The sequence below is a fragment of the Labeo rohita genome, chromosome 19 (assembly GCF_022985175.1).
Source record: "Labeo rohita strain BAU-BD-2019 chromosome 19, IGBB_LRoh.1.0, whole genome shotgun sequence".
Lineage (NCBI taxonomy): Eukaryota > Metazoa > Chordata > Actinopteri > Cypriniformes > Cyprinidae > Labeo > Labeo rohita.
Window position 1 is genome coordinate 32,725,914 of NC_066887.1, and position 21,427 is coordinate 32,747,340.

Sequence of the window (21,427 nt, forward strand, 5' to 3'; positions counted from 1 at the left end):
TTAATTCGATGTACGATCAGATCCAGTCATTGATGCTCATCTCTCTCTGTCTGTTTCAGTCGAGTTGGGTCATATCAGTGGATCTTGCCATTGGTCCGGAGGAGGGAATCAGTTACCTGACAGACAAGGGCTCCACGGTAAGGCATGCTGACATCACCATAGCAACAAGCATCTATTTTACATTAGTTGTTTTGTTCAGTTGCTTGGATCTATTTGTAACTAGCTCCGCCAACCGTGAAATCTGATTGGTCTAAAATTCTAACTGAACTAAATGTTCTACTGTCTGATTGGCTGATTTTTGATATTTATAAGAAGGAATTTCTTGATTTTAAAGCTTATCTGTCCCATTAGTCTCTCTGTCATGTGATGTCATTAGCATGACTAATGTGTCTCTGTTTTATTTCAGCCGACACATCTGGCCAACTTCACCCAGGTGCAGAGCATCCATTACTCGTGCGTGGAGGAGAAGGAGAGGAAAGGCGTCTTACAGCTGGACGTGGCAGGAGCCGCTGAGGTAAGCGACACTGCAGTTTATAGTTCATGATCAGCCATGCTTCAAGTTTCAGTTCAAAAGTAAATGAAATAAAGTTGATGTTTTGATTGTAGGATGTAGTGTTTAGTTTGAGATGTGTGACTCAGGAGGGTGTAAATCCAGCTCAGCCTCGCGCTGACGGCGCTGTAATTTCAGTCCGTCACTGTTATTTTGGGTCTTGGCGTCTTTGTCTGTACTTTGGTAGGATTTTTTTTTTTCTCTCTTTCTGATTGTCTGTCTTTAAGGCGCCATTTTTACCCGGGTTTAGATGCTGTGCTGGGTTCGTTAGACTGATTTGAACCAGTGGTGTTAACTAAATCTAAAATATTGCTGAAATAAAACTAAATATAATATTTGATTACACATTTTTGTAACTCCAGTTGTTGTAACTAACTGAAAAAAAGTTGAAAAAACATGAAAAAAAGGACTGAAATTGCAATAAAACTGAAATAAAAATATAGCTAAACAGAAGCATGAAAAAAATGAATAAAAACAATGAATCACATAAAAAATTAATTATAATAAAATTCAAATATTTAACTAAAATTTAAACGGAAAAATATATAAATAAATAAAATAAATAAATAAAGTTGTCTCGCCAACTTGGAAAAAAGTTTAAGTTCAGTACTAAAATTGCTAAAACTAAAACAGAAGTTAAAATAAATTAAAGCTAAACAGAAGTATAAAAAAAAAATAATAAAAAAATAAAAATGACAACACACATAACAACAGTACTTACACATAAACTGCAATTAAAATGAACACTGAAAAGTATAAAAATAAGAAATGTTGTCAATTAAAATATTCAAATGACTAAAAACTGAGACTGAAATAAAAATTAAGCTAAATAAATACAATAATAATAATAATAATAATACTATGAATTGCAAAAATATATATATATTATAATAAAAATAAGAAATGTTGTCAATTAAAATATTCAAATGACTAAAAACTGAGACTGAAATAAAAATTATGCTAAATAAATACAATAATAATAAACTATGAATTGCAAATATATATATATATTATAATAAAATTTAAATATTTGACTAAAATTAAAATGGGAACTAAAAATATATAAATAAGAAAATGGAAAAAAACAAATAAATAAATGTTGCCTCGTCAACTGGGAAAAAAGTTTAAGTTCATTACTAAAATTACTTGAACTAAACAGAAATTAAAATAAATTTAAGCTAAAAGTATTTAAAAAAAAATAAATAAAATAAAAAATATATAAAAATGACAAAGCACTTAACAACAGTATTTACACCTAAACTACAACCAAAATGAAAACTGAAAAGCTGAATTGTTGTCAACTGAAATACTAAAATGACTAAAATCTAAGACTGAAATAAAAATAAAGCTAAATAAAAACAAAAATAATAATAAAAAACAATGAATTACATAAAAAAATATTATAATAAAATTTAAATATTTGACTAAAATTAAAATGGAAACTGAAAAGTATATATTAAAAAAATAATAAAATAAAAAAAATAAAAAAAATTGTTGTCAGTTAAAATATTAAAATGACTAAAAAACTAAGCCTGGAATAAAAATAAAGCTAAATAATTATTTAAAAAAAAAAAAAAAAAAAAAAAAAAAAAATGAATTGCATAAATTAATTATAATAAAATGTAAATATTTGACTAAAATTAAAATGGAAACTAAAAATATATAAATAAGAAAATGGAAAAAATAAATAAATAAAAAAAAGTTGCCTCACCAACTTGGAAAAGGTTTAAGTTCAGTACTAAAATGACTAAAACTAAAACAGAAATTAAAATAAATTAAAGCTAAACAGAAGTTTTTATAAAAAAAATATATATAAAAATGACAAAGCACATAACAACAGTATTTACACCTAAACTACAGTTAAAATGAAAAATAAGAAATGTTGACAATTAAAATATTAAAATGACTAAGAACTAAGACTGAAATAAAAATAAAGCTAAATAGAAACAAAAAATGAATAAAAACAATGAATTACATAAATTAACTATAATAAAATTTAAATATTTGACTAAAATTAAAATCGAAACTTAAAAATGTATAAATAAGAATAAATAAATAAATAAATTAATTAATTAATTAAAATGACAAAGCACATAACATTACTCATGCCTAAACTACAATTAAAATAAAAGCTCAAAAGTACAAAAAAAAGCCAATTAAAATATTAAAATGACTAAAACTAAGGTTGAAATAAAATAAAGCTAAATAAAAATTATTTTATTATAATATAGTTATATTAAATATGATATTATTAGTTTAAAATTAAAAGAAAAACACAAAATTGAATAATAAAAGCTTGTTCTAAATACGAATAAATACTAAAATAGTATATAAGTGATACCAAAACATATTTAAATTGTTAACTTCGAGATCAATTCGTTAAAGATCCGACTCTTAAGATTAATTTATTTGGCTGTTGGACTAGACTGGCTACACAACTAAATATAATGGTGTGTTGTGTGTTTACTATTTTTATCTCATCAGGGTTAATCTAGACAGCATAATCACAGCATGAGTAAAAGGAGACACTGTTGTGGGTGTGTCTGTGGGATTTGTGGGTGTGTCGGATGGAATTTGTGGGCGTGTACGAAGGCATTTGTGGGTGTGTCTTCAGCTGTGTGTGTGTTTGGTCAGTGCAGCTGGTGTGTGTTGTATGTTGACGTCATGATGAGGCTGCTGTTGTTGATAATGGCTCATTGTGAGACTCGTTTCTTTCTCGTAGCCTCTCACGATCAGCACGCCGTCCTTCGCCACCGCTGAGAACATGGCCGACCTCATCGACGGCTACTGTCGACTGCTCAATGCCGTCAGCCAGTCCTTCATCGTCAGACCTCAGAAAGGTACGTCGGCCTCACAATGATGCATTGTGGGATGTTTGTAGTGTTAAGTGTAGAGGCAGTAAACTGTAAACTATTAGCATGAATGGGATGCTGTTTGTCTCAGCAAGACACAAATAGATAGACATAAGTCCACTTGTAGTAAAGTATGAAATATAGTTGTTGGTAAAGTAGTGTTTGGGTGGGTCCTGTTCTTCTGTTTGATTCATAAGCTGATGTGGTGTGTTTTTCTGTCCTACAGAGGGGGAAAGAGCTCTTCCATCCATTCCAAAGTAAGTCATAAATTCACTTTACTGGCGTTCATGAGCTGTTTATTAAACTGACGTCAGGCAGGAGATTCATTTAGACGAGGTTTGACCACCAGCTAAGACTTAAACACCACCAAAACAGGTCAAAACTAAACACTGGGACTAGAGCTGGGTCAAACATTTGTGATATATTTGTGATTGTTTAGCTGATGATGGTTTTGACGGAATTTATTTAGCAAAAATATCTGAATATATAAAATATAAATATAATTCTTTTGTTTTGTTTTTTGTTTTGTTTTGCCCATGAAGTTTCCTAAAGAGTATTATTAGACTAAATTAACATCAAAAGTCTGGACAAAGAAAAATATATGAATATATAAAATATGAATAAATATTAACATAAATATAAAATGTTTAAAAATTTTTATTTTATTTTATTTTGGACTAATTTAACATCTAAAGTCTGGAGAGAAAAAAAGTTTATTATTATATAAAATAATAAAATATATAAAATATATATATTAAATATAAAATATATAATAATCTAATTAAAGAGCATCATTAGACTAATTTAACATTAAAAGTAAATGTAAATATATAATGTTTAAAAACTTTTTATAATACATTTTATTATTATCATTATTATTATTATTATTATTAGGGATGCACGATATTATCGGACTGATATCGGAATCGGCCGATAATGGCTTTAAAAGTAAATATCGGCATCGGCCCGATATGAAAAATTATGCCGATATGTCTTGCCGATAAGGGAAATATGTTAACTTGGTGTGCAGGGTGCGCTAGCGATTAGATCAGGTCAGCAGTGTGGCTCATTCTTGAAATAAAGTTTTGCCTGAATGGTAATTGCATTCACTGATTTCAATGGCTGCATTTAAACTGAGAATGGATGTACAGAATGAGGCTTTGGTGTGTGATAACAGAGCAAACAATTATAGCACGTGGCAGGTCCTATAATGCCTGTTCCGCAAGAAGTAGGGATGTCAGTCACGATCGCAATGTTTGCAATTGACATGATCAGCATTTAAAATAAACTGATCCCAAAAGTATTTACGGCGCGCGGCCGGTGAACCTCTTTCACCGACGGCGCTAAGGCAGAACACACCGTTACTCATACGAACATTTTTACGTGAGTATTATGACACAAATGAGGTACAAAGCCTTTTTTTAAATAATTGGTTAGCAGGCAAATGTTATACATAGCGACCATGGTCGGATTCATGCCGTTCGAGCCCATAGATTTAAAGCAGTAGGCGGTTGTGTTCTGTTTTGCCGGTAGGTTACACATTTCCATGAACTATAATAAATAATATTTATAGTTTCTTCCAAATCCTCATCATCTCACCCTTTAATTTCGCAGGTTTATTATCTTGTCATTCACTTTTAATCCATGTTTTCATATCTCTTACTGTGGTAAACATGCGGGTGGAAAATAAAAGATTTCGTGGCAGTGAATTAAAAATTCGTTCATACGAATTATTAATTCGTTCCCTTATTTTACAAATTAACGAAAGAATAAATCGTAGGAACGAATGAACCAGTTGTAGTCATGAATTTTGTCCTGTTCGTGTCCCGCAGCCCTGTCAAAGCGCAGTGCAGCATATGAAACAATTAGCCTATTTGTGGAAATTATAATTAAACATGAATTAGTGACTAAATTTCTATTACTTTCCACGTTGATCATGCCAAGAGGTGCTTTTGGTGTGAACGCTTCGTGTATAGATCCTGGTTTGTATTTGCTGCTTTAGCAGGAGCGCGAAAGTGCTCGCAGCGCGCGGCAAAATGAAGCGAATATTGAGGAAACAAAGGCGGACCCAGGATTTGGTTTTCAAGTAAAAGACCGCTTGGTAAACCAGAGAAGATGAACATGTTGGTATTAGTGTGCAAAAAAACAAACAAACAAACAAACAAAAAAACATGCAAGCACTGTCACAGTCAGTTTAGTTTTACTTTAATTTTGAAAAGCTTGTTATCTTTGCCATTTGTCTCAGGTTATGGAGGCTTTCTTTTTTATGTATTTGATTCCTCAGTGTTTGCTAAACGTTCTGTAATTTATTAGTCGGCATATAATACAACATGTGGTGTATTCCGGGTATGCTTTTTATTGTTTCCAAACAAAAGGATATATCGGTATCTGTATCGGCATCGGCCAAAATGAACCGAAAAATATCGGCATATCGGATATCGGCAAAAATCCAATATCGTGCATCCCTAATTATTATTATAGCATTATTAGACTAACATCTAAAGTCTGGAGAGAAAAAAAGTATATTATTATATAAAATAAATAATCAATATAAAATAATAAAATATTTAAATCTTAATACAGGAAAAAAGTATATGAATATATAAAATATTAATAAATATTAATATAAATGTATAATGTTTAAATATTTATTTTATTTTATTTTATTTTATTTTATTTTATTTTATTTTATTTTGCCCATGCGGTTTCCTAAAGAGCATTATTAGACTCATTTAACTTCAAAAGTATGGAAAAAAAGTATGAACATATAACATCTGAATAAATATTAATATAAATATATAATGTTTAAAAACTTTCTATAATTATTTTATTTTATTTTATTTTATCCACGTAGTTTCCTAAAGAGTATTATTAGACTAATTTAACATCAAAAGTCTGGACAGAAAAAAGTATATGAATATATAAAATATGAATAAATATTAATATAAATATATATTGTTTATTTTATTTTATTTTATTTTATTTTATTTTTTTTATTATTTTTTTATTTTATTTTATTTTATCCATAAAGTTTCCTAAAGAGTATTATTAGACTAATTTATCATCAAAGTCTGGACAGAAAAAAGTATATCAATATATAAAATATGAGTACATATTAATATAAATATAAAATTATTTTCCTTTTTTATTATTTATTTTATTTTATTTTATTTTATGCATGCCCATGCAGTTTCCGAAAAAAAGTATATTATTATATACAATAAATAATAAATATAAAAAAAATTGATATAAAAATATATAACAATATAATTAAAATATATATATATATATATATATATATATATATATATATATATATATATAATAATAAAATAAATAAAAATAAATATAACATAAATATAAAAATATATAATAATATAATAAATAATATTTTTTTTTCCAGGCTTATATTATGAAATATGATATACTGTGTTGCCAAGCTCTAATTAAGGTCGAACTGAATCTACTGTTTTAATTCTGCATGTTGCATATAGTATGAAAAACTTTTATAGTATAATATTAAGTTAGCATGCATATTTGGTACCAAAAAAATGATCATGTCCAGAAGTTCTCATGTTCATGTGAGCCACTAGATAAATATATCTTGTTACGTGTGCATGAAAACATCAATAATCATCATGTTGTTAATGAAATCATTTCTCCACAGACTTGCCAACAATGAGAAGCGGCTGGAGGGGATTCGGGCAGGAGTTCGAGCCATCTCTGTTTCAGGTAAGATGTCTCTGACGTGATGTTTTACATGCCAAACACTGCTGGTCATTTTACAGCTTAATGCTTCACAATCCAATTATATGTCTTTTGGATAAAAATGCTGGATATTTGAATCACATACAATCAAATGCATTGCAAATGCTGTTTCACATAGTCTCGAAAGTGTTTCTCGGATGTTTTTAAGATGTTGGGCTGGTGTCTGCGAAACATGTGCATGCATTTAAAGCTCATCATCACTTGTATTTCAGATGTTTCATGCTCATGAACGTGTCTACTCTTTATAAGCTGTTAGCGCTGGAGATTTTCAGCATAATCTATAAAGTAAAATCACTTTCTGAAGACAGTGTGCACGTTTAAATGAAGTAACTCATTCTTCTCAGCCATCAGTTGGTGCATTTCATTTTTGGTGTGAGAAGAGCTGATCACAGATCATATGTGGTTTTGTCACGGATCTGGAAAATAAATATGTTTATTGCGTCTCCATTCCTCCTGCCATATTCTCTTGCTTTGCTTCACTCTGTTTCTCTCTCCATCTGTCGTTCTTCTCTGAAGACTCGGTGGTTCAGACGCCCACCAAAGCTGCTAAAGCTCGACGCTTTCTCCTTCCGTTTGTGCTCTGTTCCCATGATTCTCCTCCTAAGGGTACATGCTGTTCCTGTGCGTGTGTTTGTGTGTTTGAACACTGACCCTCACCTGCTGTCCATCCTAAACAACACATGTGCTGTAGAATCATGTCAACATCATCTGTTTCTCATAGATTCACAGGTGCTCTGATTCATTCAAGCTAGTCATTTTCATCTAGATGGATGTTTTTAAATGCTGTTATGATTTTCTATATTAGATAATGCAATGGTTTTATGTCTTTTATGAGGATATAGTTTCTGCCTCCCTGACAAATCAAATCACATTATTTTTTTAACCAATTAAAATATAAAGCATAATAATATAATATTATATAGTATGTAAACAAATTGCTTATTTTTTATGATTGTCCTGTAATCTACATAAAATGTTGATTTATGTTAAGGTTTATATCAGATGCTGAGGTGTCACACTGCTGCAGTCTCTTTTGTCTGCACTCTTGACATTAATTAGTGGATGAATTTTTTTTTTTTTTTTTTTTTTTTTTTTTTTTTTTAACAAATGTACTTGACAATTTAATAACAAATTGCTTTATTTGAGATATATATATTACATTTCAGACCCCCCCCCTCCACACACCAAAAAAAAAGATATTATATTTTGCATGGTTTATTTTATTTTATTCTTAGTAAAATAAATACATAAGAAGAATTATTTATCAGAAATTGTATTTTACATAAAAGTTGTAGGATTTTTTTTTTTTTTTTTTTTTTTTTTTTTTTAATAAAAATTATTTTAGGATTTTATTTTATTTTATTTCATTATTATTTTGGGCATATTGTATTGTATTTTATTTTATTTTGCTGAAATAGTCAATTTATAAAAATATTTTTATTAATACAAATAAATAAGAATTATTTATAAGAAATTATATTGTACATAATTATTTTAGGATTTTATTATTATTATTTTGTGCATATTTTATTTTATTTTATTTTATTTTGCTGAAATAGTCCATTTATAAAAAATATATTAATACAAATTAATAAGAATTATTTATAAGAAATTATATTTTAGATAAATTTGTAATTTGTTCTCATCACTGCAATGTTAATTTCTTTCTTTCTTTATTTATTTGAAATTCTATTTTGTATAAACAAATTATTTTATTTGCTGATTTTGCTTTTTGAAATTGTAATTGTAAAATAAAATTAGCATTAATTTAAAAAAGACATGACTTTTTTTTTTACAAATGTACTTTACAATTTAATATCACATTGCTTTTGAGATTTTATTTTATTTAGCTGAAATAGTCAATTAATAAAATTTATTTTTATTAATACAAATAAATGAGAATTTATTATTTTAAGAAATTATATTTTACATAAAAATATATTTTTGCTTAATATATATGCATATTATAATTTGTAAAATAATATTATATTTTTTATTTTAAAATAATATTTTTTCCACGTCACAATAATGACAATAAAATATTTTTATAAAAGTAGTCTATGTGATGAAAAGCTGTTGACAGGTTTTGTGAGACTCACCCAATATTTTTTATTTTTTTGCTAATTGCATTAGACATACGAACCTGCTTCCAAATACGATCGTTGGTTTTTCCATGCGAACTGCACTGAATTAGACCCGTGGCAGAACAATCGAGGCAGATGTGTGTCCACGTCCCAATTGAATCTCATCCCACACATTCCTGCAGCACGTCTAACCCAATATAACCCACACTAATGACTCCCAGAACAGCATGAACAAAACACATTTACTGCAGGAGCTGCTCACAAAAACCAGTGAAGACGAATAAACCCAGTTAACCGCTTGGGGTTCATGACGAATGTGTGTTTTCATGTGTGCTGATGAATTAACCTTTCTCCTCTCCTCTCCTCTCCTCTCCGTTCTTTGCATGGACCTGCAGAAGATCTTAGCGGAGATGGTAATGTTTGACTTGCAATTTTCGTTTCTAACTCTCTCCCCTGTGTGCGTTACTGGAAACTAGTCGATCTTGCGTAGATTGTAGTTTAGTCATAGTGTGTATTGTAAATGTGAGTCTGCTTCAGTTTAAGTGCACTTGAAGTCTCTTTTGCTCCCTGCATTCCTCACTTTAAAGGTGCAATTATTTAGAGAAGCCAATGACCTCTCCCAGAAAACAAAAACGTCGGACTAAATCTGTTTTGCATGAAGACGAAAGAGTCACTTCCTTCCCCTCGTCTTGCTCGAGCCCAACCACAGAGCTGCTCTCTGATTGGCCGCTGGGACAGACAGACACTCACATGCAGTTCAGAGAGTTTAAAAGAGAGAAGTGCACTTGAGTTTGAGTGTGTGTGTGTGTCTTCATGGAGGAGTTTCTTGGCTGCTTGACTGGCTCTAGTTTGTGTAGTGGAAGGTTACGGGTGGTGTAGTGACCGAGTGGGCGTTAGTTTGGCCGGCGCGTGTGAGATACTGACCGCCGCTGCTTCTGTCTCCCTGCAGAAACTGACGACTACGCAGAGATCATAGATGAGGAGGACACCTACACCATGCCCTCTAGTAAGTACCCTCGCTCGTGCCGCCTTTTAAGTGTGCGTAACCGCTGTCTTCCGGGATCCAGATGTTTCTGTCCAAATCCGTAGGTTTTTCTGAGCCAATTCCTGACCTTTTTTTTCCCCCGTCTGGCTCGTTTGGTTTGTTGATGTGGCGGCAAATGAAATTTGAAGTATCCAGCTCTGACATTCCAGAATATTCTCTCTGGAAACTCTGTTTGTGTTGCGCTTTAAAAGGTTCGGTTCATCACATCTGAAATTAAAGCAGGTCATATTTGGGCGTAATTCAGAATTAATGTTTGCTTCGGGGATGTCCTTAAAAGTTAAAAGGATTCATAAAGTATTAATCATCTGCAAAATTGCTCCGTTTCTTTTAAGGTTTGGAGTTTAATTTGAATTGGCTTTATATAAACACACTGGATGTCTGTGATGTGTCCTGATTTAGTGAGTGGGTGTGAGTCAGCGACTGCTCAGTAACATTCACGAGTGTGTGACTTCACAAACAATCACAGGATTCTGAACACACACCGACATAATGTGTGTGTTATATGAGACAGTTTAATGAAAAAATTGTCACCATTTACTCACCATCATATCATTCCAAAACCATAGTTTTCTATTGTGAACACAAAAGCAGATGTTTAGTAGAATGTTCATGCTGCTCTTTTCCAGTCAATGAAAGCGGTGACAACAGTGAACGTTCTTAGAACTTTGACTAACATTCTAGCAAGGTTCTCTCAAGTTATGAACAAACGTTCTTCAGGTAACATTAATAGAACATTAGTTCAAAATTAATTAACGAATTATTAAAGGAGAAGTCCACTTCCGGAACAAAATTTGACAGATAATGTAATCACCCCTTGTCATCCAAGATGTTCATGTCTGTCTTTCTTCAGCCGTAAAGAAATTATGTTTTTTGAGGGGAAACTTCAGGATTTTTCTCCATATGTGACCCTGGAAGTCGCTGGGGTATATTTGTAGCAATAGCCAAAAATTCATTGTATGGGTCAAAATTATGGATTTTTCTTTTATGCCAAAAATCATTAGGATATTAAGTAAAGATCGTGTTGCATGAAGATATTTTGTAAAATTACTTCTGTAGATATATCAAAACGTAATATTTGATGAGTAATATGCATTATTAAGAACTTAATTTGGACAACTTTAAAGGGGATTTTCTCAATATTTTGATTTTTTTTTTTTTGCACCCTCAGATACCATATATTCAAATAGTTGTATCTCGGCCAAATATTGTCATTTTCTAACAAACCATACATCAATGGAAAGCTTATTCATCTTTCAGATGATGTATAAATTTTGAAAAATTGACCCTAATTACTGGTTTTGTGGTCCAGGGTCACATATAATGGACTGATATGGTGCCCCGAGTTTGAACTTTCAAAATGCAGTTTAAATGTGGCTTCAAACAATCCCGAATGAGGTTGTAAACAATCCAAGCTGAGGAAGAAGGGTCTTATCTAGCGGAACAATTGGTTATTTTCATAAAAAATAATACAATTTATGTACTTTTAATGTCAAACGCTCGTCTTGTCTTGCTCTTGCCGACCTCTGTTTTTGTTCTGGTTCATGACAGTTAGTGTATGTTGAAAAACTCCCATCTTATGTTCTCCCTCAACTATATCGCTGTTTTACCTTTTTGTTAAATGGTGTTTGATCTGTTTTGCATGTTCACTTTGCAAAGACTGTGTCGGTACTTCTGCAGTGATGTAGGATGATTTTGAAATGATTTTTGAAGAAATGGCTTTATGGCTGAAGAAGAAAAAGACATGAACATCTTGGATGACAAGGGGGTGAGTAAATCTGTACATTTTTGTTCTGGAAGTGGACTTCTCCTTTAATTATTTAAAGAATTATTAATTATTAATGTTAACACAAAAAAAATTGTATATACATTGTTCATGGAACTTTCCCCTGACGTTCTTTAAATGTTAGGGTACAACAGGGCTAAAGGCACCCCGGCATAAAAGGCGCCTTCGATATTATTTTCATCTAAACCACTAGACACAAAAATGTGGCGTAGCACTTTCCAAAACATTCGCTTTTCGAGATGCACGTGTGTATTTGATCCTTGACATGATCGCGGGTAGCAGCACAAAGTTGATTCTGTGCTAACTTGATCTAATATTTGATATTTTTTGAAAGGTTGTAGATTTAAGTAGCAAATGAGAATGCATGCATGCATTCTAAAATAAATGCATATATTATGATGCTAAGGTCTTATTTATGATTTTCAGTTCTGTTTAATTTAATAAATAATTAAAGACAGTTTTTAAATAATGAAAGAATGTATAAAAGTATGGTATTTGGGGCAAAAAGTGCCCATGCTGTTGGGGCTAAAGGTGCACAGTAATTAACATAATTAATAGATGGCTGACTTTTTCATTTGTTGACATGACATTGTTAGATTCAGATGGTCAGTATCATATATTATATTGGGTGTCCATCTTAGAGATAATCACCATGTTTAGAATGAAACCATATTTAAAAACATAATATTAATCATATCATGTAATAAAATATAATTTGTTTTTACCACTGTAAATCTATATTAAATTATTATGGGATATCCTTCAGTGCTTTCAGAATCTTTACATTTTAAAATGATTTTGTTTCTGTATTTTAAAATATATGTATTTTTATATTAACATATTTTAATGACAGTATATTTATTGAACAATATTTTATTATTTTATTTTTCAAAATAAGCAGAAAATAGTACAAACTTTGCTAAAGTGATTGTTTTAAACAAGTATTAACTTAGACATTATTTAAAAAATAAAAAATAAAAATTTAGCTAAAGTATTTGTATCGATGCTGTGTGCCTTTTATCCCATGCTGGTGAACATTTTACCCTGTGTGTGGGGGTGTGGGGTAAAAGGCCCCCCTTGCCACCTCATACATTTATAAGATATTTAAACAAAATAAACAAAGTGAATGATTTATTTTCACGCAAATATGTTGCTCCATTAATGTTAAATACAATGTATATTTTTTTTCTGCAATTATACATTTTAGGTGCAGTAAATAGCATTTTTTCTTACTTTCAGAACATTCAAAAGTAATATTCCAATAATGTTTCTAAAATTCTAAAATTCAGTGTTCACTTAACCAGGAAACATTTCAAACATTCAAACAGTTCAAACATGTTATATGACAGTTCTTTCTGGTTCTTGAATTTGCTTTCACGTTTTCGGGTGTGTGAGCTCCAGGCCGTCAGTGGCTGTTTAGCGCTCATGAACCCGCTGAGAACAGCCTCACCTTGGCCAGATCTTCTGGAATTTACTGCGGGCTCTGATGTCTCTATAGTGGTTAAACATGAGATATAATAAAACAATAAGCCTCAAGAAGCTGTGGTTTACAGTAAATTTATATTGTGTTAGGCACGACCCTTAGCTTTTACAAATTCACTGTAAACCATGGCTTCACAGGTCTTATTGCTTCTATAAAATGGTTATTCCATATACGTAGTAAGGTTTCACAAAATAAAACAGAGCAAATAAGTGTAATGATATTAATAAAACGGTATTCTTCCTTTTTTAATTTTGATTATTCATCGAAATTTAAAATAAACCCACATTTGAATGCAAAAATGTTGCATTCGAATTTTAGGTGTGCTTTAAGGGAGCCGCTGCTCAGTGGCACACAGTTTGCGATGACTATTTAATTGTCGTTGCATTGTAATGTTTTTGAGAACTTGTTTATGTCAAAACTGAAACAAAGCTGTTCAGACAGAACGCATTATTTTGCACATTTTCTTGAGGGACATCTATCACTGTTGCACTTGCATCTCGCGCAAGAGAGACGCATGTTCAGAAAACCATGTAAAATAATGCAAGTTCAGCTTTGAAACAATATATCTCAAGACTTTATGGCACGTTTTTTTTTTCACCATCCCACTTCATCTCATGTTTGTAAAGCAACACCATTTTAATAAATTCTAATTGGTTTATAAACATTATTTCAAACATTTTACTCTGTGCCCTCTTGTGGCCTCAGGAGAGAAGTCAAAAGTTTTTTTCACCCAAACTGAAATTATGCATTTTAAATTCGAATATAATTCAAATTTTGATAATATTTAAGCACACAATTCTAATTTATTTTTTCAGCCATTTTTTTGACAGCCCTAGCACTGAGTAGCACAGAACTTTTCTCAGCTGACATTCAAACATTAAACTAATGTTTTATTGTGAATATGAGATTGAGCTGAAGAGTAAATGCTGTATCAGTTGCAGGTGATCACACTCGCTCAGTAATACTTTGCATGATACAATAAGCTTTTAATAAAGCAACTCAACGTTCCCTTGTTACTAGTTCTAAAGTGATGTTTTCAATGTTTTGGCTCAGCTGTTAAACTGTCAAACTTAGATTTAAATCCGTGGTGGAAGGAAGTTGTGCTGCACAAATAGAGGGTTTATAAAGACGCTCCGTTGTTGTTTCTTATGTATTTACACACTCACCATCAAACTGTTGTGTAAACACAGTTTCACACTTGTAGCTGTGCAGTATGATTGTAAATCGGCACGCTTTGATTACCCATGGTTGAATCACAGACATGTCAATACACAGCCATATTGCACTGCTACTTGTGTCATATTGCTCATTTAAAAAAAAAATGACATTTTGAGCATTCTGAGAACACTCAGCTGTAATGTTTTTATAACTTAATTGGAATGTTAACAAAATGTTCTTAGAACGTGTTTTTGTTACCTGGCTGTCAAGCTCCTAAAGATCAAAAAAGTAGTTGATATGACTTATGCACTATATTAAAAGTCTCCCAAAACCAAAAATGTTAACATTTTTTGGTCATCACATAACACTAGTGTTTGGCTTCAGAGGACTATAAACATAGTGCATGAGTCATATCAACTATTTTTATTGCACTTTTGCTCCTTTACTGCTTTCTTATTATTTATGTCTTGTTTTACTTTCAGTACAAATATCTAAACATTCTTTTTATTTTTTATCCTTAATTTATAACACATTTGAAAAGATAACTATTTACAATAAAGCCAAAAATCCACTCAGAATCATAAGATAAGATTTTTTTAAAGGGTAAATAAAAAATAAATAAATCAAACAAAACAAAATTATATAAAGAATATAAATTATGTGACCAAAAAGATAAAACTCATGACCAAAACAAATCTAAACGTTCTTAAAGTTCCCCTGTAGAGAAAATCAAGATTTTTATGTTGTTTATTTGTCTATGTGGTGTTTTTAATATGCTTTTAGACAAACCATGTCCCAGTCCATTAATCAACACCATTGCTGAGTATTTTCTCCTTAATACTGCGTCCCAGAAATGTGGTTTTTGGGGCACAACATCATCAAGTAACTAACTTTAACAAATGTTACAGTATCTACTCTAGTTGTCTGCTAGTAAAAACATAGTTTAATCAGTCATTATCAGTGTTTTGCCATTATATTGCATTTACTACAGCTGTGGCTGGTGTGACTGCATGGGGGTGTGGCTAGTTAGCATATTCATAGAGCCACGTATATTAAATGAGGCAAGGGGGGGTAGAGTTACATTCAAGCTGTTTTAAGGCATTTAATTGAGATGCAAAAACGACTGTGATGTTTGTGCTTAAAGGAGAAGTCCACTTCCAGAACAACAATTTACAAATAGTTTACTCACCCCCTTGTCATCCAACATGTTCATGTCTTTCTGTCTTTAGTTGTGAAGAAATTATGTTTTTTGAGGAAAACATTTCAGGATTTTTTTTCTTATAGTAACCTTGATTGGTGTCCAGATTTCGAACCTCCAAGATATAGTTTTAAATGCAGCTTCAAAGGGCTCTTAACGATCCCAGACGAGGAAGAAGGGTCTTATCTAGCGAAACGATCAGTCATTTTTTTTCGAAAAAGAAAAATTTGTATACTTTTTAAGCACAAAAGCTTGTGTAGCACAGGTTCTGGGGTGCACGTTCACCTTGCTACGAATTAGTGATGGGTCGTTCTGGAACGTTTCATTCATTTTGAACGAATCTTTAATGTGACTCAGGAAGAACGAGTCGTCTCGGGGGAGTGATTCGTTCAGTCGCGCATGCGCAACATCCTATTAGGTTCTGTACTGGAATTAGTTCACCTGTTTCGAGTCTTCGGGTTTGTCGAGTCGTTTGTTCATCTTATGGGGCTGTCACGTGATGAACAAACGACTCAAACCCGAAAACTTGTCAGATAAGAGGTGAGGTGAGCTAATCATAGACTAAAGACCCAGGTAAACAATGAATGAATCTTTTCTGTTTCTTATAGCATTATAGTTTTGTCTTGTTTGTAGTGTGATCAATGTTTGTGTAAGCAGTAGATGTGTTAGGGAAGTAACACGTAACATTTTAATTATATTTTGCTAAAATGAGCGAAATGAGTCAAAAAGATTTGTTAATTTTGCTGAACGAGACTCAAAGGTCGCTAAAATGATCTGAACTTCCCAACACTACTACGAATCACGTCTAAGTTCATCGTCTGTGTACTCCGGCTCAAAAAGTTAGAGTATGGCAAAAAACTCCATCTTATTTTCTCCTACAACTTCAGAATCAGTAAATTATTTGTGAATTGTTGTTCTGGAAGTGGACTTCTTCTTTAAAGTGACAGAAATATACGCCAGTAGGATATAAAAAATTAACCACTGAATTGCATTTATTCATCATTTGCTTACTTTGTATGTAAAAGAGCAGCATAGACATTTTTTTGTTTTATGCTTTGAAATGACGAGCGAGTAAAATGCTCACAGGTTTTCATTTTTGACATTTTATTAATGCCAGTTTCCGTTCCAGTTTTTATAATTCATTGCTCATTTTTAAGGGAATTTTTATGTTTACTTCATTTTTATAATACTTTTTATAACATGAGTATTTGACATGTCTGTCATTGATAAGTGTGTGCAGCTCTCCACATCTCATCCCTCTGTTTCTCTCTCTCATCCTGAGCTTTAATTCTGATCTAAAAGCCCAATCTCTGACTTTTCTCTTAACAACCAGCCGAATGCTATGGATTAGACGCAGGTAACGCCATCCTCTGTTTGTGTGCTCCCTTTCAGTTTTTCTCTCTTTCTTTTCTGTTTTTCTCTCTCTCTGTCTCTCTGTCAGTTTTGCTGTGTGCTTGTGATAGAAGCAGGTTCCTCCTCATATCACAGACTAATGCAGGTTTTTATAAAATCATTTTATGCCTTTCATGGTAATCAAACCTATGACTTGACATCATAAAAGCTACAATCTAACTTATAGAAGCTATGCTTATTTATAATATGATTATTAATAATATGCCATTTATATATTTTTGAGATTAAATACTTTGTATAATTGAAAACCTGCAAAAGTTGTTGATATGTAGCCAAACAATAGATTTTTATTTTGTTTTGCTCATTTATATTTTCAAATAGTTTTTGTTTGTTTGCGTTTATAAATAAATAGTTATTTGTTCTTTCTTTTAATAAATGGTGCTTTTTTATTTTTTTGCTGGTTTTAAAAGTTTGAAATCTTTTTTTTTTATATTTTTTTACTGTGATATTTTTTACTTTATTCAGCATTAAAAGTATTAAAAATCACAGTAAAGAAATGTTATTTTTCAAATAAATTGTGCATTTATGTATTCTTAGCTTTTTTATTTTGCTACATCATGATTTCTACAGAACATTAAGGACTTATTTTAATATTTAAGTACAGTACATTAGTCAGAGTGGACATCATATTTATTATGACAAATGAAAATGAGTCTGGCGTATATGTGCAGTTTGTTCAGTATGTCTTCTCAATGTTTTAGGTTTCCTTGATTTTCATAGCCAATTTTTTGTCATATAGAAATCTGTCCGTCACAGCCTCGTCTTCATTTGTTCACAAATAATTCTGGCGTCCACCCTGACTAAGGTCTTTTGTTCTCATGACCTCAGTGTTTCTAAACTTGCAATTGGCGCCTTTCAAACAGTTTGATAAATGGCTGAGCTCTGCATTCTGTAAATATTGTGCTAAACGCTGATCTCAGTCACAGTTGCTCGTGTGAAGCATGTCGTTCTTCTGAACTTTGTTGGTTTATCAGGTTTGTGACGCTTGGTTTCTTGTGTTTGTCATCTGTAGCTCAGGACTATGAGATCCAGCGGGACCGAATCGAGTTGGGACGGTGTATCGGAGAAGGCCAGTTTGGTGATGTCCACCAGGGGGTTTATATCAGTCCGGTAAACAACAAATTCATCATCCATATAGACCACAGAAATATTTATCAAACAAACATTTGGCATGAATAGAGTGCAAACTGGTGGCCCATTTAATTATGTTCCCTAAATCAATTCATGTCAAAAATCCCATGCTTTTAGAGTGAGAATTACATTAATAAAAAACATAAAAATTACTTTAAAAAAATATATAAAGCTAAATAAAATATAAAATTAAATTATAAAAAATAATAATACATTTTATAATATTTATAATTCAGGTTTTTGTTTTTTCAGGATGTTCCGAATTCCAAATGTTCCAAAAAATAGCCTATTCCCTACTGCCTTTTCTGTGTTCTGAAGCTGTTAAAACCACCTTAAATGTCACACTTTGTGGACGTGCTGTTTTATCATTATGTACTTTTTATTTGTAATCTTCCTGAATTCACTCACATACTTTTTGAATTGCATGTTTGACGTGATGCATGTTTTGCTGCACCTAACAGGAGAATCCATCATTATCAGTGGCCATTAAGACATGTAAGAACTGCACCTCAGACAGCGTGCGTGAGAAGTTCCTACAGGAAGCTTGTGAGTATAAAGATTTCACACTAGTGACCTTAAGTACGTAACTTCAGGATTAATTTTAGCCAATGCAAATGTAATTTCGGAAGGTCCCTTTTTTTTTTTTAAACCATGGCTAGTTATAATTACTAAGTCGCTTATGAGGAAGTCACTGCTACCGCATTTACATGCTTTGAGAGAAGTCAGAATCCCACAAAACCAGATTGATTTTGCAAAAGGGTTAAGCATGTGTTGCAGTGAGAATATCTGTTTTCAGACTTTGTGTTTTTATAATTTATACAGTGACAATGCGGCAGTTCGACCACCCGCACATTGTGAAGCTGATTGGAATAATCACTGAAAACCCTGTCTGGATCATCATGGAGTTGTGCACGCTTGGAGAGGTCAGAACTGTTTCAATTTGTTAAACTTGAACATATTTTAGACTTCATCTGGAAATTAAATGTTTGATTCCTTTTTAGCTGAGGTCATTCTTACAAGTCAGGAAGTACAACCTCGACCTGTCCACGCTGATTCTGTTCGCCTACCAGCTGAGCACAGCCCTGGCCTACCTGGAGAGCAAACGCTTCGTGCACAGGTGACTTAGGTTTGGAGATCTTCACATGCTCAAAACAGTCAATCGTTAGTTTTCTGACCATGAATGTGTGTTTTGTGCAGGGACATTGCTGCCAGGAACGTGTTGGTGTCTTCCACAGATTGTGTGAAACTTGGTGACTTCGGTCTCTCCAGATACATGGAGGACAGTTCATATTATAAAGGTAAATCACACTGCAATTTGACTTTCCATTTAACATGCAATTAACCATAATACAACATAGTTAACATGTGCACAAGTTTTCATTATATAATGTCTTGTTTGAGTTGCTGTGCATTTTAGAGACTGAAAAATGATTATGATTCCTGCAAACAGACATTCAGAAATGTTACTAGAATAAGTACACAGTGGCATCTAGTGGATAGTGAAGGTAAATTTTTGTTGTTTATTGTTTGTGAACAGTAGTGTGTGTTTTTTCCAGCTTCTAAAGGGAAACTGCCGATCAAATGGATGGCTCCTGAATCCATAAACTTCCGACGGTTTACCTCAGCCAGTGACGTCTGGATGTTTGGTGAATACTTAACATCTTTTAAAAATTGGTTGATGAGTATTTGTGTGAGATATATATATTTGTGTGATAAATATATATATATATATATATATATATATATATATATATATATATATATATATATATATATATATATATGTATAAAAAAAATACTATTAATTCATGTGAATTGTAATAGTAGTATTATAATGAAATTTCTTATTTTTACTGATTAATAAAATATTAAATATTAAAAAAAAAAAAAATCGGCACACAACTTAAGCTTCAACTTGCATCAAAAAAAAAAAAAAAAAAGAAAAAAATCAAGTCATCATCAATAAATAAATAATAAATTTGTTTTGGCCATTTGACCTTCCTCAGGCTATATATATTTACTAAATATTTTTTTCTAAGTTTGAGTAATGTGCAGGATTTATAATTTGTATATATATTTTTTTCTTTTAGATATACTTATATTTTTTATTTAATTATTGAATTATTATATTAGACATTTATTCTACACACCTATGAATGATTTGGGTGTGCACTATATTTCTGTTTTTATTTGGACATTTTTTGCCTTTATTTAGATCAGAAAATAATTAGATTAGACAGACTGTCAGTTCTGAAAAATATGTAATATTTGAAATATAATATAATTTATATTTCATATATGTGACCCTGAATCATAAAACCAGTCATAAGAGTCCGTTTTTTGAAACTGAGATTTAAACACCATCTGAAAGCTGAATAAATAAGCTTTCCATCAATGTATAGTTTGTTAGGATAGGGAAATTTTTGGCCGAGATGCAACGTTTTAAAAAATCCGGCATCTGAGGGTGCAAAAAATCTAAATATTAAGAAAATTGCATATTACTAAACAAAAATTAAGTTTTGTTATATTTACAGTAGGAAATTGACAAACTATCTTCATGCAACATGATCTTTACTTCATATCCTTATGATTTTTGGCATTAAAGAAAAATCGATAATTTTGACCCATACAGTGTATTTTTGGCCGTTGCTACAAATATACCCATGCTACCTAAGACTGGTTTTGTGGTCCAGCATTACATATTGTTCTGTACTAGTTGTTGCATTATATTTTTCATTGAGTGCACTTTCTTTTTGTGTATTTGTGATGACTGAGGCAGATTTCTGATCGATGTCTGTCTCCTCTCAGGTGTGTGTATGTGGGAAATCCTCATGTTCGGCATCAAGCCCTTCCAAGGCGTGAAGAATAACGACGTGATCGGTCGGATAGAGAACGGCGAGAGGTTAGCGATGCCCCAAAACTGTCCTCCGACCCTCTACAGCCTGATGACCAAATGCTGGGC

The 21,427-nt window shown here is 31.7% G+C and overlaps 1 protein-coding gene across 5 annotated transcripts in view; it reads left to right on the plus strand.

The window, feature by feature from the left end:
- Nucleotides 1-21,427, plus strand: part of ptk2aa (protein tyrosine kinase 2aa) — a 92,446-nt gene that overhangs the window by 48,854 nt on the left and 22,165 nt on the right. Inside the window, exons 9-24 of one of the 5 annotated variants that reach the window (XM_051136212.1) lie at nt 60-137; nt 407-514; nt 3,273-3,390; nt 3,629-3,659; nt 7,070-7,134; nt 7,687-7,776; nt 9,650-9,667; nt 10,204-10,260; nt 17,255-17,278; nt 18,347-18,444; nt 18,927-19,011; nt 19,288-19,388; nt 19,467-19,582; nt 19,663-19,763; nt 20,022-20,111; nt 21,274-21,427. The exon at nt 21,274-21,427 is cut by the window's right edge and continues 51 nt beyond it. In XM_051136212.1, the coding sequence (XP_050992169.1) occupies nt 60-137; nt 407-514; nt 3,273-3,390; nt 3,629-3,659; nt 7,070-7,134; nt 7,687-7,776; nt 9,650-9,667; nt 10,204-10,260; nt 17,255-17,278; nt 18,347-18,444; nt 18,927-19,011; nt 19,288-19,388; nt 19,467-19,582; nt 19,663-19,763; nt 20,022-20,111; nt 21,274-21,427 (1,334 nt within the window). The remainder of the gene's footprint in view (nt 1-59; nt 138-406; nt 515-3,272; nt 3,391-3,628; nt 3,660-7,069; nt 7,135-7,686; nt 7,777-9,649; nt 9,668-10,203; nt 10,261-17,254; nt 17,279-18,346; nt 18,445-18,926; nt 19,012-19,287; nt 19,389-19,466; nt 19,583-19,662; nt 19,764-20,021; nt 20,112-21,273) is intronic. The other 4 variants (XM_051136208.1, XM_051136210.1, XM_051136209.1 and 1 more) reach the window with 4 other exon arrangements.